This window comes from Hyperolius riggenbachi, chromosome 12 (assembly GCF_040937935.1).
Source record: "Hyperolius riggenbachi isolate aHypRig1 chromosome 12, aHypRig1.pri, whole genome shotgun sequence".
Lineage (NCBI taxonomy): Eukaryota > Metazoa > Chordata > Amphibia > Anura > Hyperoliidae > Hyperolius > Hyperolius riggenbachi.
Genome location: NC_090657.1, coordinates 7,642,861 through 7,661,704, shown reverse-complemented (window position 1 = coordinate 7,661,704; position 18,844 = coordinate 7,642,861). Strand labels below are relative to the sequence as shown.

Genomic DNA, 18,844 nt, shown 5'->3' with positions numbered 1-18,844 from the left:
TATTATTCCTCTTTTCATGTCTTTATTCTTTGTCACTTTTATTTCTTGCAGGGTTACGAGGAAAACCTAAAGTCATTGGTGAACCTGGTGGCAGATACCACTACTGACCTTCAGAGCTGTCACAAGTTTTTAAATAAGTGTTTTATAAAGTAAGAAAGGACAATATTGCTCTCCTTGACTGTAACTACTGTAGACTATTACAAGAACTACAGTTCGGATGTGGTTTTTGGTGCGTTTTAAAGCGGAATATAACCCTGCATTTCAACTTTGCTCTAATACATTATTTACAGCATATTATGTGCAACCAGCATTTTTTTATTTACTAGACCAGCATTGGAAGGGTTAAACACAGGGCTTTAACCACTTGCCGACCGCCCACAGCCCATGGGCGGCGGCAAAGTGGATCCCCTAAGGACCGCAATACGCCTTAAGGCGGTGCGTCCTTTTGCTACGCCGGGGGAGCGATCGCGTCATTGATGACGCGCGCTTCCCCCGGCAACTGGCTCCGCCCACCCGCCGTAACATCCCGCCGGCCATACGGAAGCGCCGGCGGGATGTTAACCCCGCGATCGCCGCTACAAAGTGTATAATACACTTTGTAATGTATACAAAGTGTATTAGTGTCCGAGGGACCACCAGGGCAGGCTGCAGCCACCCTAGTCTGCACCCAAACACACTGATCTGCCCCCCCCCCGCCCACTGATCGCCCACAGCACCCCTCAGACCCACCCCTGCCCACCCCCCAGACCCCTGTTTGCACCCAATCACCCCCCTAATAACCCATCAATCACTCCCTATCACTATCTGTCAACGCTAATTTTTTTTTTATCCCCCCCCCTGCCCCCTGCCCCCTCCTGATCACCCCCCACCCCTCAGATTCTCCCCAGGACCCCCCCCAGACCCCCCCCCTGTGTACTGTATGCATCTATCCCCCCTGATAACCTGTCAATCACCTGTCAATCACCCATCAATCATCCATCAATCACCCATCAATCACCCCCTGTCACTGCCACCCAACAATCAGCCCCTAACCTGCCCCTTGCGGGCAATCTGATCACCCACCCACACCAATAGATCGCCCGCAGATCCGACATCAGATCACCTCCCAAATCCATTGTTTACATCTATTCTCTCCTCTAAACACCCACTAATTACCCATCAATCACCCCCTATCACCACCTGTCACTGTTACCTATCAGATCAGACCCTAATCTGCCCCTTGCGGGCACCCAATCACCCGCCCACACGCTCAGATTGCCCTCAGACCCCCCCCCCCCCTTATCAATTCGCCAGTGCATTAATTACATCTGTTCTTTCCTGTAATAACCCACTGATCACCTGTCAATCACCTGCCAATCACCTATCACCCATCAATCACCCCCTGTCACTGCCACCCATCAATCAGCCCCTAACCTGCCCCTTGCGGGCAATCTGATCACCCACCCACACCAATAGATCGCCCGCAGATCCGACATCAGATCACCTCCCAAATCCATTGTTTACATCTATTCTCTCCTCTAAACACCCACTAATTACCCATCAATCACCCCCTATCACCACCTGTCACTTTTACCTATCAGATCAGACCCTAATCTGCCCCTTGCGGGCACCCAATCACCCGCCAACACGCTCAGATTGCCCTCTGACCCCCCCTTATCAATTCACCAGTGCATTAATTACATCTGTTCTTCCCTGTAATAACCCACTGATCACCTGTCAATCACCTGCCAATCACCTATCACCCATCAATCACCCCCTGTCACCCCCTGTCACTGCCACCCATCAATCAGCCCCTGTCACTGCCACCCATCAATCACCCCCTGTCACTGCCACCCATCAATCAGTCCCTAACCTGCCCCTTGCGGGCAATCTGATCACCCACCCACACCATCCGATCGCCTGCAGACCCGCAGTCAGATCACCTCCCAAGTGCATTGCATCTGTTCTCTCCTCTAAACACCCACTAATTACCCATCAATCACCCCCTGTCACTGCTACCCATCAGATTAGACCCCCATCTGCCCCTAGGGCACCCAATCACCCGCCCACACCCTCAGACCCCAGCCCTGATCACCTCGCCATTGCATTACTTGCATCTATTCCCCCCACTAATCACACCTTGAGACACCCATCAATCACCTCCTGTCACCCCCTAGCACACCTACCCATCAGATCAGGCCCTAATTTGCCCCGTGTGGGCTCCTGATCACTCGGCCAAACCCTCAGATCCCCCTCAGACCCCCTTCCGATCACCTCCCCAGTGCATTGAGTGCATCTATTTTCCCCTCTAATCACCCCCTGAGACACCCATCAATCACCTCCTGTCACCCCCCTAGCACTCCTATCCATCAGATCAGGCCCAATACAACCGGTCATCTAAAAGGCCACCCTGCTTATGACCGGTTCCACAAAATTCGGCCCCTCATAGACCACCTGTCATCAAAATTTGCAGATGCTTATACCCCTGAACAGTCATTTTGAGACATTTGGTTTCCAGACTACTCACGTTTTTTGGCCCGTAAAATGCCAGGGCGGTATAGGAACCCCACAAGTGACCCCATTTTAGAAAAAAGACACCCCAAGGTATTCTGTTAGGTGTATGACGAGTTGATAGAAGATTTTATTTTTTGTCAAAAGTTAGCGGAAATTGATTTTTATTGGTTTTTTTTCACAAAGTGTCATTTTTCACTAACTTGTGACTAAAAATAAAATCTTCTATGACCTCGCCATACACCTAACGGAATACCTTGGGGTGTCTTCTTTCTAAAATGGGGTCACTTGTGGGGTTCCTATACTGCCCTGGCATTTTAGGGGCCCTAAACCGTGAGGAGTAGTCTAGAAAACAAATGCCTCAAAATGACCTGTGAATAGGACGTTGGGCCCCTTAGCGCACCTAGGCTGCAAAAAAAGTGTCACACATGTGGTATCGCCGTACTCAGGAGAAGTAGTATAATGTGTTTTGGGGTGTATTTTTACACATACCCATGCTGGGTGGGAGAAATCTCTCTGTAAATGGACAATTGTGTGTAAAAAAAATCAAACAATTGTCATGTACAGAGATATTTCTACCACCCAGCATGGGTATGTGTAAAAATACACCACAAAACACATTATACTACTTCTCCTGAGAACGGCGGTACCACATGTGTGGCACTTTTTTACACCCTAAGTGCGCTAAGGGGCCCAAAGTCCAATGAGTACCTTTAGGATTTCACAGGTCATTTTGCGACATTTGGTTTCAAGACTACTCCTCACGGTTTAGGGCCCCTAAAATGCCAGGGCAGTATAGGAACCCCACAAATGACCCCATTCTAGAAAGGAGACACCCAAAGGTATTCCGTTAGGAGTATGGTGAGTTCATAGAAGATTTTTTTTTTTTTGTCACAAGTTAGCGGAATATGACACTTTGTGAAGAAAAACAATTCAAATCAATTTCCGCTAACTTGTGGCAAAAAATAAAATCTTCTATGAACTCACCATACTCCTAACGGAATACCTTGGGGTGTCTACTTTGTAAAATGGGGTCATTAGTGGGGTTCCTATACTGCCCTGGCATTTTAGGGGCCCTAAACCGTGAGGAGTAGTCTTGAAACAAAAATGACCTGTAAAATCCTAAAGGTACTCATTGGACTTTGGGCCCTTTAGCACAGTTAGGGTGCAAAAAAGTGCCACACATGTGGTATTGCCGTACTCGGGAGAAGTAGTATAATGTGTTTTGGGGTTTATTTTTACACATACCCATGCTGGGTGGGAGAAATACCTCTGTAAATGACAATCTTTTGATTTTTTTACACACAATTGTCCATTTACAGAGTTATTTCTCCCGCCCAGCATGGGTATGTGTAAAAATACACCCCAAAACACATTGTACTACTTCTCCCGAGTACGGCGATACCACATGTGTGGCACTTTTTTGCACCCTAACTGCGCTAAAGGGCCCAAAGTCCAATGAGTACCTTTAGGATTTCACAGGTCATTTTGCGGAATTTGATTTCCAGACTACTCCTCATGGTTTAGGGCCCCTAAAATGCCAGGGCAGTATAGGAACCCCACAAATGACCCCATTTTAGAAAGAAGACACCCAAAGGTATTCCGTTAGGAGTATGGTGAGTTCATAGAAGTTTTTATTTTTTTGTCACAAGTTAGCGGAAATTGATTTTAATTGTTTTTTTTTCACAAAGTGTCATGTTCCGCTAACTTGTGACAAAAAATAAAATCTTCTATGAACTCACCATACTCCTAACGGAATACCTTGGGGTGTCTTCTGTCTAAAATGGGGTCATTTGTGGGGTTCCTATACTGCCCTGGCATTTTAGGGGCCCTAAACCATGAGGAGTAGTCTTGAAACCAAATGTCGCAAAATGACCTGTGAAATCCTAAAGGTACTCATTGGACTTTGGGCCCCTTAGCGCAGTTAGGGTGCAAAAAAGTGCCACACATGTGGTATCGCCGTACTCAGGAGAAGTAGTATAATGTGTTTTGTGGTGTATTTTTACACATACCCATGCTGGATGGGAGGAATAACTCTGTAAATGGACAATTGTGTGTAAAAAAAAATGAAAACATTGTCATTTACAGAGATATTTCTCCCACCCAGCATGGGTATGTGTAAAAATACACCCCAAAACACATTATAGTACTTCTACTGAGTATGGCAATACCACATGTGTGGCACTTTTTTGCAGCCTAACTGCGCTAAGGGGTCCAAAGTCCAATGAGCACCTTTAGGCTTTACAGGGGTGCTTACAATTTAGCACCCCCCAAAATTTCAGGACAGTAAACACACCCCACAAATGACCCCATTTTGGAAAGTAGACACTTCAAGGTATTCAGAGAGGGGCATGGTGAGTCCGTGGCAGATTTCATTTTTTTTGTCGCAAGTTAGCAGAAATGGAAACTTTTTTTTTTTTTTTTTTTTTGTCACAAAGTGTCATTTTCCGCTTACTTGTGACAAAAAATAATATCTTCTATGAACTCACTATGCCTCTCAGTGAATACTTTGGGATGTCTTCTTTCCAAAATGGGGTCATTTGGGGGGTATTTATACTATCCTGGAATTCTAGCCCCTCATGAAACATGACAGGGGGTCAGAAAAGTCATAGATGCTTGAAAATGGGAAAATTCACTTTTTGCACCATAGTTTGTAAACGCTATAACTTTTACCCAAACCAATAAATATACACTGAATGGGTTTTTTTTAATCAAAAACATGTTTGTCCACATTTTTCGCGCTGCATGTATACAGAAATTTTACTTTATTTGAAAAATGTCAGCACAGAAAGTTAAAAAAATCATTTTTTTGCCAAAATTCATGTCTTTTTTGATGAATATAATAAAAAGTAAAAATCGCAGGAGCAATCAAATAGCACCAAAAGAAAGCTTTATTAGTGACAAGAAAAGGAGCCAAAATTCATTTAGGTGGTAGGTTGTATGAGCGAGCAATAAACCGTGAAAGCTGCAGTGGTCTGAATGGAAAAAAAGTGCCTGGTCCTTAAAGAGACTCTGTAACAATTTTTTCAGCCTTAGTTCTTCTATCCTATGAGTTCCTATGCCTGTTCTAATGTGGTCTGGATTACTGCAGCTCTTCCTAATTACACTGTCTCTGTAATAAATCAATGTATCTTTCCTCTGTCCTGTTTGTTGGGCTAAGGCTTTGATTGTGTGGAATGTGCAGGGCTGCTTGTGATTGGTAGAAGCGATACACACCCTCTGCAGGCCCCCTGCACACTCTGAATGACTCACACACTATGCTTAGCTGAGCCTATTAGAAGCTGGTTAGTTTGTTTGTAAACATTGCCTAAAACTGTTAATTACAAGCCAGGATTGCAGCAGGGAGTGACAGAAACAGCACAGAGGGGGCACAGGAGAAAATAAGGAATAGAATGGTATGCTTTTTAGTGTAAGAATATTAGAGTACAGATTCTCTCTTAAGGGGTAGAAAGACTGTGGTCCTCAAGTGGTTAAAGTTCGTGGAGAGACATGCTGCCGCATCCAAAGCTTAGATAGATACATTTAAGCAAAACAAAATGTAACAAGTGAGGAATGTTACACACTCTTTGGCTGTCCTCCAGCTCCTGCACAGTCAGAGAGAGTGAGTCACATTCCACAGTTGTTACATTTTGTTTTGCTTAAATGTATCCATCTAAACTTTAGCTGCAGAGAGCAGTTCTCTCCATGGAACTTTAAAGCTCTGTGTATAACCCTTCCAATGCTGGTCTAGTAAAAAAAAAAATGCTGGTTGCATATAGTATGCTGTAAATAATGTTTTAGAGCAAAGTTGGAATGCAGGGTTATATTCCGCTTTAAGTGAAGCTGATGAGATACTTTTTACACACGCTAAGAGAATTATGTACATTTTTGTATACCCCTTATTACAGATGTTACTTTACTGATTAGTGATATTCAGCCTTTAATACTTGCTATGTCACTTATCTCCCATATCCCACGATGTGCAGGTGGGTGCCAGTGCCTGCTTTTTTCTGTGTAGGTGAAGTAGCATTTAAGATAAAGGATTGACATGATAACCAGGCAACCAGCACAACTAAAATGTTAGCAGCAGGTGAACCAAACCAGAAGTAATCACCAATTATCAACTGAAGCGAGAGGGATAAGGAGGCTGCCATATTTATTTTCTTTTAAGCAATCACAGTTGCCTGGCTAGCCTGCTGAAATGCTGCCTCTAATACTTTTAGCCACAGCCCCTGAACAAGCATGCAGCAGATCAGGTGTTTCTGACATTATTATCAGATCTGACAAGATTAGCTACACGCAGGGCAGTTTCTAGGCTAATTTGCTTCCAGGACAAGGGAATAAAAATCGTGCATCCCCTTCCCCCATGGGCTTGAGAACATTATTCCCGAAGCAGTATTTAACCCTACCAGTATAGGTATCCAGGTATAGGTGCTCCAAATATAGGTAGCCAGGCATAGTTGTCCCCAGTACTATAGGTTAGCCGGGTATAGGTGCCCCAGCATAGTTCAGCCAGGTATAGTTATTAAGGTCCATATTTACTAAGTCTTCTCTTTTGTTTCCTTAGCACTATCAAGGTTGATGTTTTCAGCTTGGCCTTCTATGAACTCGAGCAGCTGGTAAGTAGTTGTTCTATTGCTGTCTTCCACCGTAGCAATCTTCTTCATAACTGACTTATAAATGTATTTTCATTCAAAGGTCTCCCAGTACGTGCTAAGTCAGATACCACCTGCTAATCACAGCAGTCGACAGCAGCTCTCGGAACCGTTATACCAACTCTATCTCACACTGTGTGAACTGCACAACCTACATAACTACCTACCAAACAGGTAATAAATACATGGCCTTCAAGAATAATACCCCTTCAGAACATACAATCCTGGGCATTGGACTGTGGGAGGGTTGTCTCCACAATATCAGCCATACAGCGCCCCCCGATGGTCTATTTGTGAAAAGGAATAGATCTCTCATGGGGAAGGGGGTATCAGCTACTGATTGAGATGATGTTTAATTCTTGGATACAGTTCCTCTTCAAGTTCTTCTTATGCTGGCGTCTATAGACAGGGAAGAGTGGAAACTGTGCCAGTGTGCACAAACAGAGACATAGAAGCAGGTTTTGGCCGCCTACCAGCACAATTATAGAGATCTGCGAGGGTTGTCTTGAAAAGTTATCAGTTCTGGTGAGAGTCTGACCACTTGGATATGGTGAAGGTGGTGCTTTGTATAGGCTCTGTATTCCTGAAATGAGCTGATGATGTAAATCTCCATGAAATCTTTATTTCGATTATGTTGAATCTTCCCTTAATTTATTCCTAATTTCTAACATGCCAGATACTGATACCAGTTACTTGTTCACTATGGTACACTTAGTACGTTAAACAATAGTCATTAAAATCATTGAATTGCTATTGCCACTATAATCACACTGATTTTTTTCTTTGCTGACTTCTAGGGAGACACCTTTACCTCTGTCTGAGTGTCACCGGTGGTTCGCAGACTCGTTGCCAAGCTGGTTGCACAAAGCTTATTCAACTGCGCTTGAAAGAGTCCAAAGAGCAGTACACATAGACCTGGTGAGAAAGACAACTATAAAAATGAGAACAATCATCCAGTCTAATAAAATGTCATGTTATTTTAGCTTCTAAACTGCCGCATTATAAGGATTACGTTTTGGAAGTGTTTTTTAGCTTCAGTTTGCGTTCTGTACATTTAAAGTGGTATGAAAATCAGCATTTACTCTTTGTTCTAAATGATTATTTACAGCGTAAAATCTACAACCGCAAAACATTTTTTGTAGCAGAACAGCATTCAAACAGTTAAGCACAGCACTTTGTTCTTCAGTGAAAAGTTCCTAAAAGCTTCTGGCCACATACGAAGATGTGATAACATTATCTTTTGTTTGCATTCCTCTGTTGCTGCTATAAGTATACAGCCATCAGCCTGCTGAAACGGAACTGTACTGAGCTGAGAAGAAGAGCTGAGAAGTGATCACTAGATAGATTATAAAATATTAAATCATCAGCTATGCAATAAAATGCAATGGCAGCTTTCAGAGCAGATAAACTTTGGTAATTTGTAAACAGACAATATCACTTATGCACAAAAGCAAATATGGTAACTGTATAGGTAATGAAAAGTAGGAAAACAGATTTTCATTGAATGTTATGTCAGAGTTTTGTCCCACTTTAAGCACTAAGGCCTAGTGCACACCAAAAACCGCTAGCAGATCTGCAAAACGCTAGCGTTTTTGAAGCAGTTTTCCTTATTATTATGAAGCGTTTTGCGGTTTTGTGTGTAGCAGATTACAGATATTGTTACAGTAAACCTGTTACTGAATAGCTACTGTAACAAAAACTCCTGGATAACCGCCCTGATCTGGCGTTTTATCAAGCGTTTTGCGTTTTTCCTATACTTAACATTGGAGGCAGAAACGCCTCCGAAATACAAAAAATGCTGCAGCCCGGGAGTATGCGTTTCTGCAAAACGCCTCCCGCTCTGGTGTGCACCAGCCCATTGAGATACATTGACCAAGCGTTTCCACATCCGCAAGCAGATCTAAAAACGCTGCCGAACCGTTCTGTGTGCACTAGGCCTAAGATCGAGGTTTAGAGTTAGGAGATCCAGGGGAAGGGTAGCCAAATGCCAATTAGTGGGGGAAGATTAATGAAAGGTCCGGACATGTTGCATTAGGGCTACATGTCAATAAGGAGGGTTATAGAGTACCTGAAGTGTCAGATGTAACATACTGAGAGAAACATCCCAATTGTTATCAGAACTGGGCTGTATTCCATCTTTCTTTTTCACTGTAAGAGCTAGAATAACGGGATCTTACAGCGGAATGAAACCCAGCATTTCTTCTTTGCTTTAAAAAATTATTTACAGCATATTATATACTAGCACCAATTTTTTTTTTACTAGAACAGCATTCAATTAGTTAAACACAGGGCTTGAACGTTCAGTGCAGAGAAATCTGGATGCATCCGAAGTGGAGATAATGTTATCTTGTGTTTACTTAATTGTATCAAGTGAGGAATGTGACACATTCTCTGACTGTGCAGAAGCTCCTGGACACAGACAGACACTCAAAGCATTTCTGCCTTCAATACATAATGAATAAAAGCAGTTATGAATAAAATGTAAAGGCAGCTCTCAAAGCAAAAAAACTGTACTTTGGGAACTTGTAATTTCTAAATGAATAAGAACACTGTTCCCCACAAAAGTCTGGTGCAAAAGTTGGGGATGCAAGGACTGGGGAAGAGTCTGTGTGCATGGATAGGGAACTGGCTAATGGACAGAAAACAAAGAGTTGTGGTCAATGGATCGTACTCAAAATGGGAGACTGTTAGCAGTGGGGTCCCACAGGGGTCTGTACTGGGTCCAGTGCTCTTCAATTTATTTATTAATGACCTAGTGGATGCAGTAGTGAGCAATGTTGCCATTTTTGCAGATGATACAAAATTGTGCAGAATCATCAACTCTCAGGAAGATAGTGTCATATTGCAACAGGATCTGGATAGGATGGCTATATGGGCACATACATGGCAGATGAAATTCAATGTTGAAAAATGTAAAGTCATGCATTTTGGTCGTACCAATGGTCTAGCACCATACAAAATAAATGGGAGACAGTTGGGGACATCAAACTTGGAGAAGGACTTAGGAGTACTCATCGACAACAAGTTAAATAATCGTACTCAATGCCAAGCCGCTGCAGCTAAAGCAAACAAAATTTTGGGATGCATTAAAAGGGAAATAAAAACTCGAGATGCTAGCATAATATTGCCCCTGTTTAACTCTCTAGTAAGGCCACATCTGGAATATGGAATTCAGTTCTGGGCACCACATTACAAAAAAGATATTGCAGTTTTAGAGCAGGTGCAGAGACGAGCAACAAAATTGATACGTGGGATGGAAGGTCTCACTTACCAAGAAAGGTTAGATAAACTGGGTTTATTTAGTCTAGAGAAAAGACGCCTTAGAGGAGATCTAATTAACATGTATAAATACATCAGAGGGCAATATAATAGCTTGGCGGATGAGCTTTTGTTCCCTAGGCCTTCTCAAAGGACTAGAGGACATGATCTGCGCATGGAGGAAAAACGTTTTAGCCATTTATTTAGGAAAGGGTTCTTTACAGTAAGAGTGATTAAGATGTGGAATGCATTGCCAAAGGAAGTTTTTATGGCAAACTCTATACCTGCATTTAAAGGGGGCTTACATGCTTTCCTTGGGTTGAATGACATCCATGGCTACAATTACTAGGTAAGGCAGAATGATGTTGATCCAGGGATTTTATCTGATTGCCATCTGGAGTCGGGAAGGAATTTTTCCCTTTTGGGGCTAATTGGACCATGCCTTGTAAGGGTTTTTTCGCCTTCCTCTGGATCAACAGGGATATGTGAGGGACGGGCTGGAGTTGTACTTTGTACTGGTTGAACTCGATGGACGTATGTCTTTTTTCAACCAAAATAACTATGTAACTATGTAACTATGTAACTTATGAACAAATGCAAATATCATAACCCTATGGCATATAAAAAGTATTGAATATTATGTCAGGGTTTTATACCGCTTTAATGTAATTTTCTTTTAAGTCAGCTGTAGTCGCAGTGTAGCAGAAATCTCACTGAAAAATAATTAGAGACCATACAACTCTCTGTAGCTGAGAAAAACTCATCTGAGTACAGGGAACTGTTAAAATGGTTCAATAGTTTAAAGTTTGTCTATATGGTAGCTGAATAATCTAAAAAAAACTATCTTTAAACATAGATTTTAACCTTTTAAAGGAAACATGAACTGAACAAATAATATAAAGCTTTACCTACTTAGAGGTCTGTGTGCCCCTCGCGGCAGTTCTGCTGTGCCACAGTCTTCTGCTGTTCCCTCTGTAATGGCTGGCGACCTGCTTGTTCACATGCGCGGGCGTGCACCTTTAGTAATTGCACTCCTGTTGCCGGGTGAATTCTGTGCATGCAAAGTTGCACTGTAGCTATGGGAGGGCGATTGTGAGTAGCACGCGCGCCCACACATGCGCACAAGCCACACATACGCCCAAGCCACACATGCGCATAAGCCACACATGCGCACAAGCCACACATATGCCCAAGCCACACATGCGCACAAGCCACACATACGCCCAAGCCACACATGCGCACAAGCCACACATACGCCCAAGGCACACATACGCACAAGCCACCCATGCAGACAAGCCACCCATGCGCACAAGCCACACATACACACAAGCCACACATGCGCACAAGCCACACATACGCCCAAGCCACACATGCGCACAAGCCACACATACGCCCAAGCCACACATGCGCACAAGCCACACATACGCCCAAGCCACACATACGCACAAGCCACCCATGCAGACAAGCCACCCATGCGCACAAGCCACACATACACACAAGCCACACATGCGCACAAGCCACACATACGCCCAAGCCACACATACGCATAAGGCACACATACGCACACGCCACACATGCGCACAAGCCACACATACGCATAAGCCACACATATGCACAAGCCACACATGCACACAAGCCACACATACGCATAAGCCACACATGCGCACAAGCCACACATGCGCACATCACTGGCCATTACAGAGGGAGGCAGCAGAAGACTGAGGCACAACGGAACTGAGGCCAGGAACACAAAGACTTCTAGGGGTTGGAAGCAAAAAAACATGTTTGTATAGCGCTTTTCTGCTCATGGTCTAAGTGCTTGTGAGGCAGCACACAGTAGGCAGTAGCAGTGTTATGGTGCCCATACAAGGTACAATAAAAAATTTTTTAGATTTTCCCGTTTTTTTCGACCAAAGCGATCAAATCAAATGAAAGTTGAAAAGAATCTCTTTTTTCGATCAAGAAAAACAAACGATTATAACATTTTTTTCTATACAAATCTGATCAAACGTGTTGGAAAAATCTTTATATTCGATCTAACGGAAAAATTTAACTAAATTATCTAATTGTAAATTTTTTTTAAAATTGTATCATGTGTGGGCAACTTCAGGGAGTCTTGCCCAAGGTATCCCTACTGAATAGCATACTACCTTACTGAATAGGAAGAGCTGAGGTTCAAACCAACGTCTTCTATGTTAGAGTCTGTTACCTTAAAGCAGTAGGATTAGCCATACTATGCCGGGGGGAAAAAGACTCATATATAAGTAGATAAATACTTGCTCTACTTACATAACACATGTATTGTACTGTCCACGTTTTGATTTCAGTGAATGTTATATAGTAAATGAAGGGAATTCTGTTCATGGTGGAGGCCATGTCTTTTGCCCACAGTTTAGGCTAAATCCTGATGTCATTTCTGCCCTTTACTTTTTTTTCTTTTCTCCTCCAATCTCTGAGTCACCTCAGCCTTGCTTGTAAACACAAGTGAGCAGGGGATCGTGTTTCAGATAGGCAGCTAGGCAGGGAAATAAATGGAAGAGGAGGAATATATTATAGCTAAAAAGAACCCCCAGCATGCAACTGTTTGGCACTGACTATTAAAGGGCCAGTGCTCCTTAAGTATGTGATAACTACAAACCAAAACAGCAGAAAAAGTTTTGAAAGTTTTGAATGCAGGATAAGCATCTTTATCACTTAATACACTCAGACCAGTTGCTGCTGAAATTAGATTTTTATGGTGTTGATCCCGCTTTAAGCAGTACACTATCCTGCCCAGGTAAGTGAAGCATTATATTAGGATTAGGTTTCAGCTTTGATAAGATGGGATAGGGAGAGTTCTAAAAAGTAAACTAAACCTTGCACCACAAATACCTGGCTCATGAGAATCAGTAGCAGTAATGTCACATTCTCCTTTCCAGTTGGTTCCTCTGTCAGACATGCAGAAGCACAGCGCCTCCACAGTGGATCTGTCAACGTGCTTCACGCAGATTGGACGCACATGGCAGCAGCTGGCCTGGCCTGACCCCGAGGAGGCATTTATGATCATGGTGAAATTCACTGAGGTAAGATGCAGTCATATTTGCCTAATAAGCTCCATGCAAAAGATCGCGTGCATGAAAAAAGGGCGCCTTGAAAAAAGTGCCCGAGTTGATAACGGAATGGCGCCAGTTTTTATTGAAATCTGATAACGATAAACATCGTTGTCAAGCTTTGTTAATGATAAATACCGTTGTAAAAACAGACGGGAAATAATAACGAAAAGATATTAATGTTAAATATCGTTACGTAATGCAACAAAACAGCTTAAACCAATACTACCCTCACACAGAACCCTCCCCTGGTGGTGCCTAAAACTAACCACTCCTCTAGTGGCGCCTAACCCGAATGACCCCCCCGGTGGTGCCTAACCCTAACCCCCCCCCACCTCCCCACTCCCACTGTGGTGCCTAACCCTAACCCCCCCAGTGGCGCCTAACACTAACCACCCCCCTGGTGGTGCCTAACCCTAACCACCCCCCTGCTGGTGCCTAACCCTAACCACCCCCCTGGTGGTGCCTAACACTAACCACCCCCCTGGTGGTGCCTAACCCTAACCACCCCCCTGGTGGTGCATAACCCTAAGACCACCCTGGTGGTGCCTAACCCTAACCCCCCCCGTGGTGCCTAACCCTACCCCCCCCCCCCCCGTGGTGCCTAACCCTAACACCTCCCAGTGGTGGCTAACACTAACCACCCCCCTGGTGGTGCCTAACCCTAACCACCCCCTTGGGTGTGCCTAACCCTAAGACCACCCTGGTGGTGCCTAACCCTAACCCCCCCCCCCATGGTGCCTAACCCCCCAGTGGTGCCTAACATTAACCACCCCCCTGTGGTGCCTAACCCTAACCACCCCCTGGTGTTGCCTAAAACTAACCGCTGCCCAGGTGGTGCCTAACCCTAACCACTCCCTCTGGTGGTGCCTAACCCTAACCACCACCCCTGGTGTTGCCTAAAACTAACCGCTGCCCGGGTGGTGCCTAACCCGAACCACTCTCTCTGGTGGTGCCTAACCCTAACCACTCCCTCTGGTGGTGCCTAACCCTAACCACTCCCCTTGGTGGTGCCTAACCCTAACCACTCCCTCTGGTGGTGCCTAACCCTAACCACTCCCCCTGGTGGTGCCTAACCCTAACCACCACCCCTGGTGTTGCCTAAAACTAACCGCTGCCCGGGTGGTGCCTAACCCGAACCACTCTCTCTGGTGGTGCCTAACCCTAACCACTCCCTCTGGTGGTGCCTAACCCTAACCACTCCCTCTGGTGGTGCCTAACCCTAACCACCCCCCTGGTGGTGCCTAACCCTAACCACTCCCCCTGGTTTTGCCTAACCCTAACCACTCCCACTGTAGAAACACCCTTTTACACATAGTAATGATAATATCTTTGATAACGTAAAATTTGTAAAGATAAACGAAATAATATGACAAAAACTATAACGTTGCAAGCTTCTAAAACGATAACATACTTCAAAAACTGTAATGTTCTAATGTTGTTAAAGAGACTCCGTAACAAAAATTGCATCCTGTTTTTTATCATCCTACAAGTTCCAAAAGCTATTCTAATGTGTTCTGGCTTACTGCAGCACGTTCTACTATCACCATCTCTGTAATAAATCAACTTCTCTCTCTTGTCAGACTTGTCAGCTTGTGTCTGGAAGGCTGCCAAGTTCTTCAGTGTTGTGGTTCTGTGATGCATCTCCCCTCTCCAGGCCCCTCTCTGCACACTGCCTGTGTATTATTTAGATTAGTGCAGCTTCTCTCTTATCTTTTACAAGCTGGATAAATCCTCCTCTGAGCTGGCTGGGCTTTCACATACTAATGAATTACATACAGGCAGAGCTGTCTGCACTCTGCAGGAAGAAACAGCCTGACACTTCAGTGGAAGATAGCTGCAGGGGGAAAGAAACACACAAATCATCTCTTGAGATTAAAAAGGAAGGCTGTATACAGCCTGCTTGTGTATGGATGTATTTTCTATGTGTGGACATACTGTACATCAACCTACTTCCTGTTTTGGTGGCCATTTTGTTTGTTTATAAACAAGCTTTTTAAAACTGTTTTTAACCACTTTTAATGCGGCGAGGAGCGGCGAAATTGTGACAGAGGGTAATAGGAGATGTCCCCTAACGCACTGAAATATTTACTTTTGTGCGATTTTAACAATACAGATTCTCTTTAATGATATTTATCACGGCGCCCTTTTTTTCTGCTTTTTTCGCCATATTAACGATAATTGCATTAAAGTCTATGGCGGCGCCCTTTTCGTCAACCCTAAGCTGGCGCCCTTTTATCCTGCTACTAATAGATCTGGTCAGTGTGCACAAAATAATTGGCACAAACTATTGATTTTATTTTGTAGCAAGGGTTAGCGAGCGGGGTGTTGCTGTGATATCTTTATCCAGCATTGTCGGGTTCCTCAGAAATATCTTACCTTGCTGTTAATTCACAAAACGTATTTCATGAATTATCCCACCCTACTTTTTAATGTAGTAAAAAATGTTAACGGTACTTATACCACTTGAGTACATTGGTAAGGTTAAATGTTACCCATGTACTGCTGATTGCACAACGCAAACTGATGCACTGTAAACTAGCCCTAAGGGTTTTTTCACCATCAATTGTGTTTCAAATCTCCATTTATTCCTGCCAATAGATGTTTCCAGTAATGACTTCTAACTTAAAGGACAGCTGAAGTGAGAGGTATTGGAGGCTGCCATATTCCTTTCCTTTTAACCACTTCACCACAAGGGTTTTTTCCCCTTATGGACCACATCAATTTCCACATTTCAGTACTCCTTCCATTTATTTGCCAATAGCTGTATCATTACTTATCACACCGAAATGATCGACATTATTTTTTCAACACCAATTAGGCTTTCTTTGGGTGGTACATTTGGCTAACAATTATTTTATTGTACATGCATTTTAGCAAGAATAAGAAGAAATTTAAAAAGAAATCATTATTTCTCCATTTTTAGCCATTATAGTTTTAAAATAAAACGTGCGACTGTACATAAAACCCACACATTTTATTTGCACATTTGTGCCAGTTATTGCAACATTTAAATGATGTCCCTAGTACAATGTATAACGACATTATTTTATTTGGAAATAAAGGTGTATTCTATTTTTTTGCTTTTTCACTGTACCTGATCAAAAATTACAAGCCTTTATTTGCAAAAATAACAGTAACATACTCTCATGGCATGAATATATAAAAAGCTGAGTCTCTCACATAACAATTTATGTATTCTCTTTAAAATTCCATCACTTTGGCATTTTTTTTACATGTTTTTCAATTTTTTTTTACTATGGGAAGCAGAAAGGGGTTAACTCTATTTTATTTATATGTGTACGGATTTTTAGTGGAGAAATATAATAGTTTAGTGCACTATTATGTTTGTCCACCACATTTTCTCAGTAATGACCTCTGCTGTTTGTTGCAGCAGAGATTATTCATAAATGCTCCCATTCACCAATCTGTTCTGTAACTGCCAGTCATGGGGAAGGGCTGCACATCAAATGCCAGAGATAAGTATCAAGAAATGGCAACAGTACTACTGTGGAGTGTAGATATACTGCCATAATCGCGGCTACTGGCTAAGCAATACCAGTTGCCTGGCAGCCGTGCTGGTCCTCTGCCTCTAATACTTTTAGCCATAGACCCTGATAAGTATGCAGCAGATCAGGTGTTTCTGACATTATTGTCAGATCTGACAAGACTAGCTGCATGCTTATTTCTGGTTTGATTCAGACACTACTGCAGCCAAATAGATGAGCAGGGCTGCCAGGCAACTGGTATTGTTTAAAAGAAAATAAATATGGCAGCCATATTCTCCTCACTTCAGTTGTCCTTTAAGTAAGTTGTTTCCTTGTATTTTCCTTTAAATAAACCTTTTGCCTGTGTCCGAGCAGGGCCGGATTTCTGGCAAGGCCACATAGGCCATGGCCTAGGGCACCAGAAATTTAGGGGTGGCTCAGTGAGGGGCAGTAAAGCTATTCTATGCAGCCATCCATATCTACAAGAACAGATTTAACCTTCAAACTCCCTGTCCTGTACTTGTGTCATCCCTCCAAGACCTGTAAGCTTTATCCTGCAGGTACACTTCAGCCTAGCTCTCATGGTGACACAATGGTTCCATCATTAATGAGATAACAAACATAACATAAAAGTTCTTAAGGAAAACATAATTTATAATCTATACGCATATTACTAAAATAGTCATCTGTGACAACTGACATCCAATGAGGGAAAGTAAGTAGAATTCTCATTGGGGCACACAGAGATAACAACCAAACAGACGGTATAGTTGGCCTTGGGCGGTGAAAAGTACAAATCCGGCCCTGTGTCCGAGAGGGGATGCACTCAGCAGTTTAGAACTTCAATACAGGAATTTGTGCTGTCCAGGTAAAAATCCACCTGAAGAGCAACACTAGCATGCATCAATACATGAATAAGTTATAAGGGGGTTGATTTACTATAACAAATAGTGTGCCTTATCAGCTTTAGCGTGCCTTATCAGAGTTAACATGCCTTATCAAAATTAACATGCCTTATCAGAGTTTACATGTTTTATCAGCGTTAATGTGCCTTATCAGGGTAGCATAGCGAACGCTACGGACTTGTGCCTGCTAATTGCCAATGACGAGAGCTCCACTCGTCCTGCCCTGAGCCCCTGCGGGTCCAATCACTTTAAAAGACATTATCCCCGCACTTTGATTGGCCCAATCTTGACAGGTAGTCTATTGGGCCAATCAAAGTGCGAGGATCGTAGCTCTCGCTATACAGAAGAGGGAAACCGAGAGCCCAATATAGTGTAGTAGGTACTGCAAAAATGGATATATGTAAAGAGTACAATATATATACTTACAAGACAGGGTTACCTCCAGGCAACCACTGTATAGGCAGGTGAGGAGATTATCCTGTCCCCACTCAGGAATAAGAAGTCGCTCTCTGTAGACAGGAAAAAAGGGGTATCCCCCTCCACCAAGGGTGGATAATTAATATTATGTAGAAAGAACAGAGGCACCAGCAGGATAAAATCAGGTAATAAAATGTTTAAAAGTGCTTTGGAGGCAGCGGGGGACTTACCTCCTGTAAGCAGACACTATAAACTGTCAGTTCAAATCTAAATAAATGTTATTGGCATACTCCAAGGGGGTCGCAACGCGTTTCACAGGTGTAAACCTGCTTCCTCAGGCAATATAACATAGGAGCATACAACAGTAAAAGGTCCGGGTAACACCTCTGAGGTGTTAGGTGTTACCCGGACCTTTTACTGTTGTATGCTCCTATGTTATATTGCCTGAGGAAGCAGGTTTACACCTGTGAAACGCGTTGCGACCCCCTTGGTGTATGCCAATAAAATTTATTTCGATTTGAACTGACAGTTTATAGTGTCTGCTTACAGGAGGTAAGTCCCCC

General features: G+C 43.3%; 1 protein-coding gene across 1 annotated transcript in view; it reads left to right on the top strand.

The window, feature by feature from the left end:
* LOC137540893 (protein unc-13 homolog D-like) overlaps positions 1-18,844 on the top strand; it is a 155,997-nt gene that overhangs the window by 129,356 nt on the left and 7,797 nt on the right. The window contains exons 20-24 of the mRNA XM_068262079.1: positions 52-149; positions 7,037-7,088; positions 7,168-7,298; positions 7,922-8,042; positions 13,301-13,444. Coding sequence (XP_068118180.1) covers positions 52-149; positions 7,037-7,088; positions 7,168-7,298; positions 7,922-8,042; positions 13,301-13,444 — 546 coding nt within the window. The remainder of the gene's footprint in view (positions 1-51; positions 150-7,036; positions 7,089-7,167; positions 7,299-7,921; positions 8,043-13,300; positions 13,445-18,844) is intronic.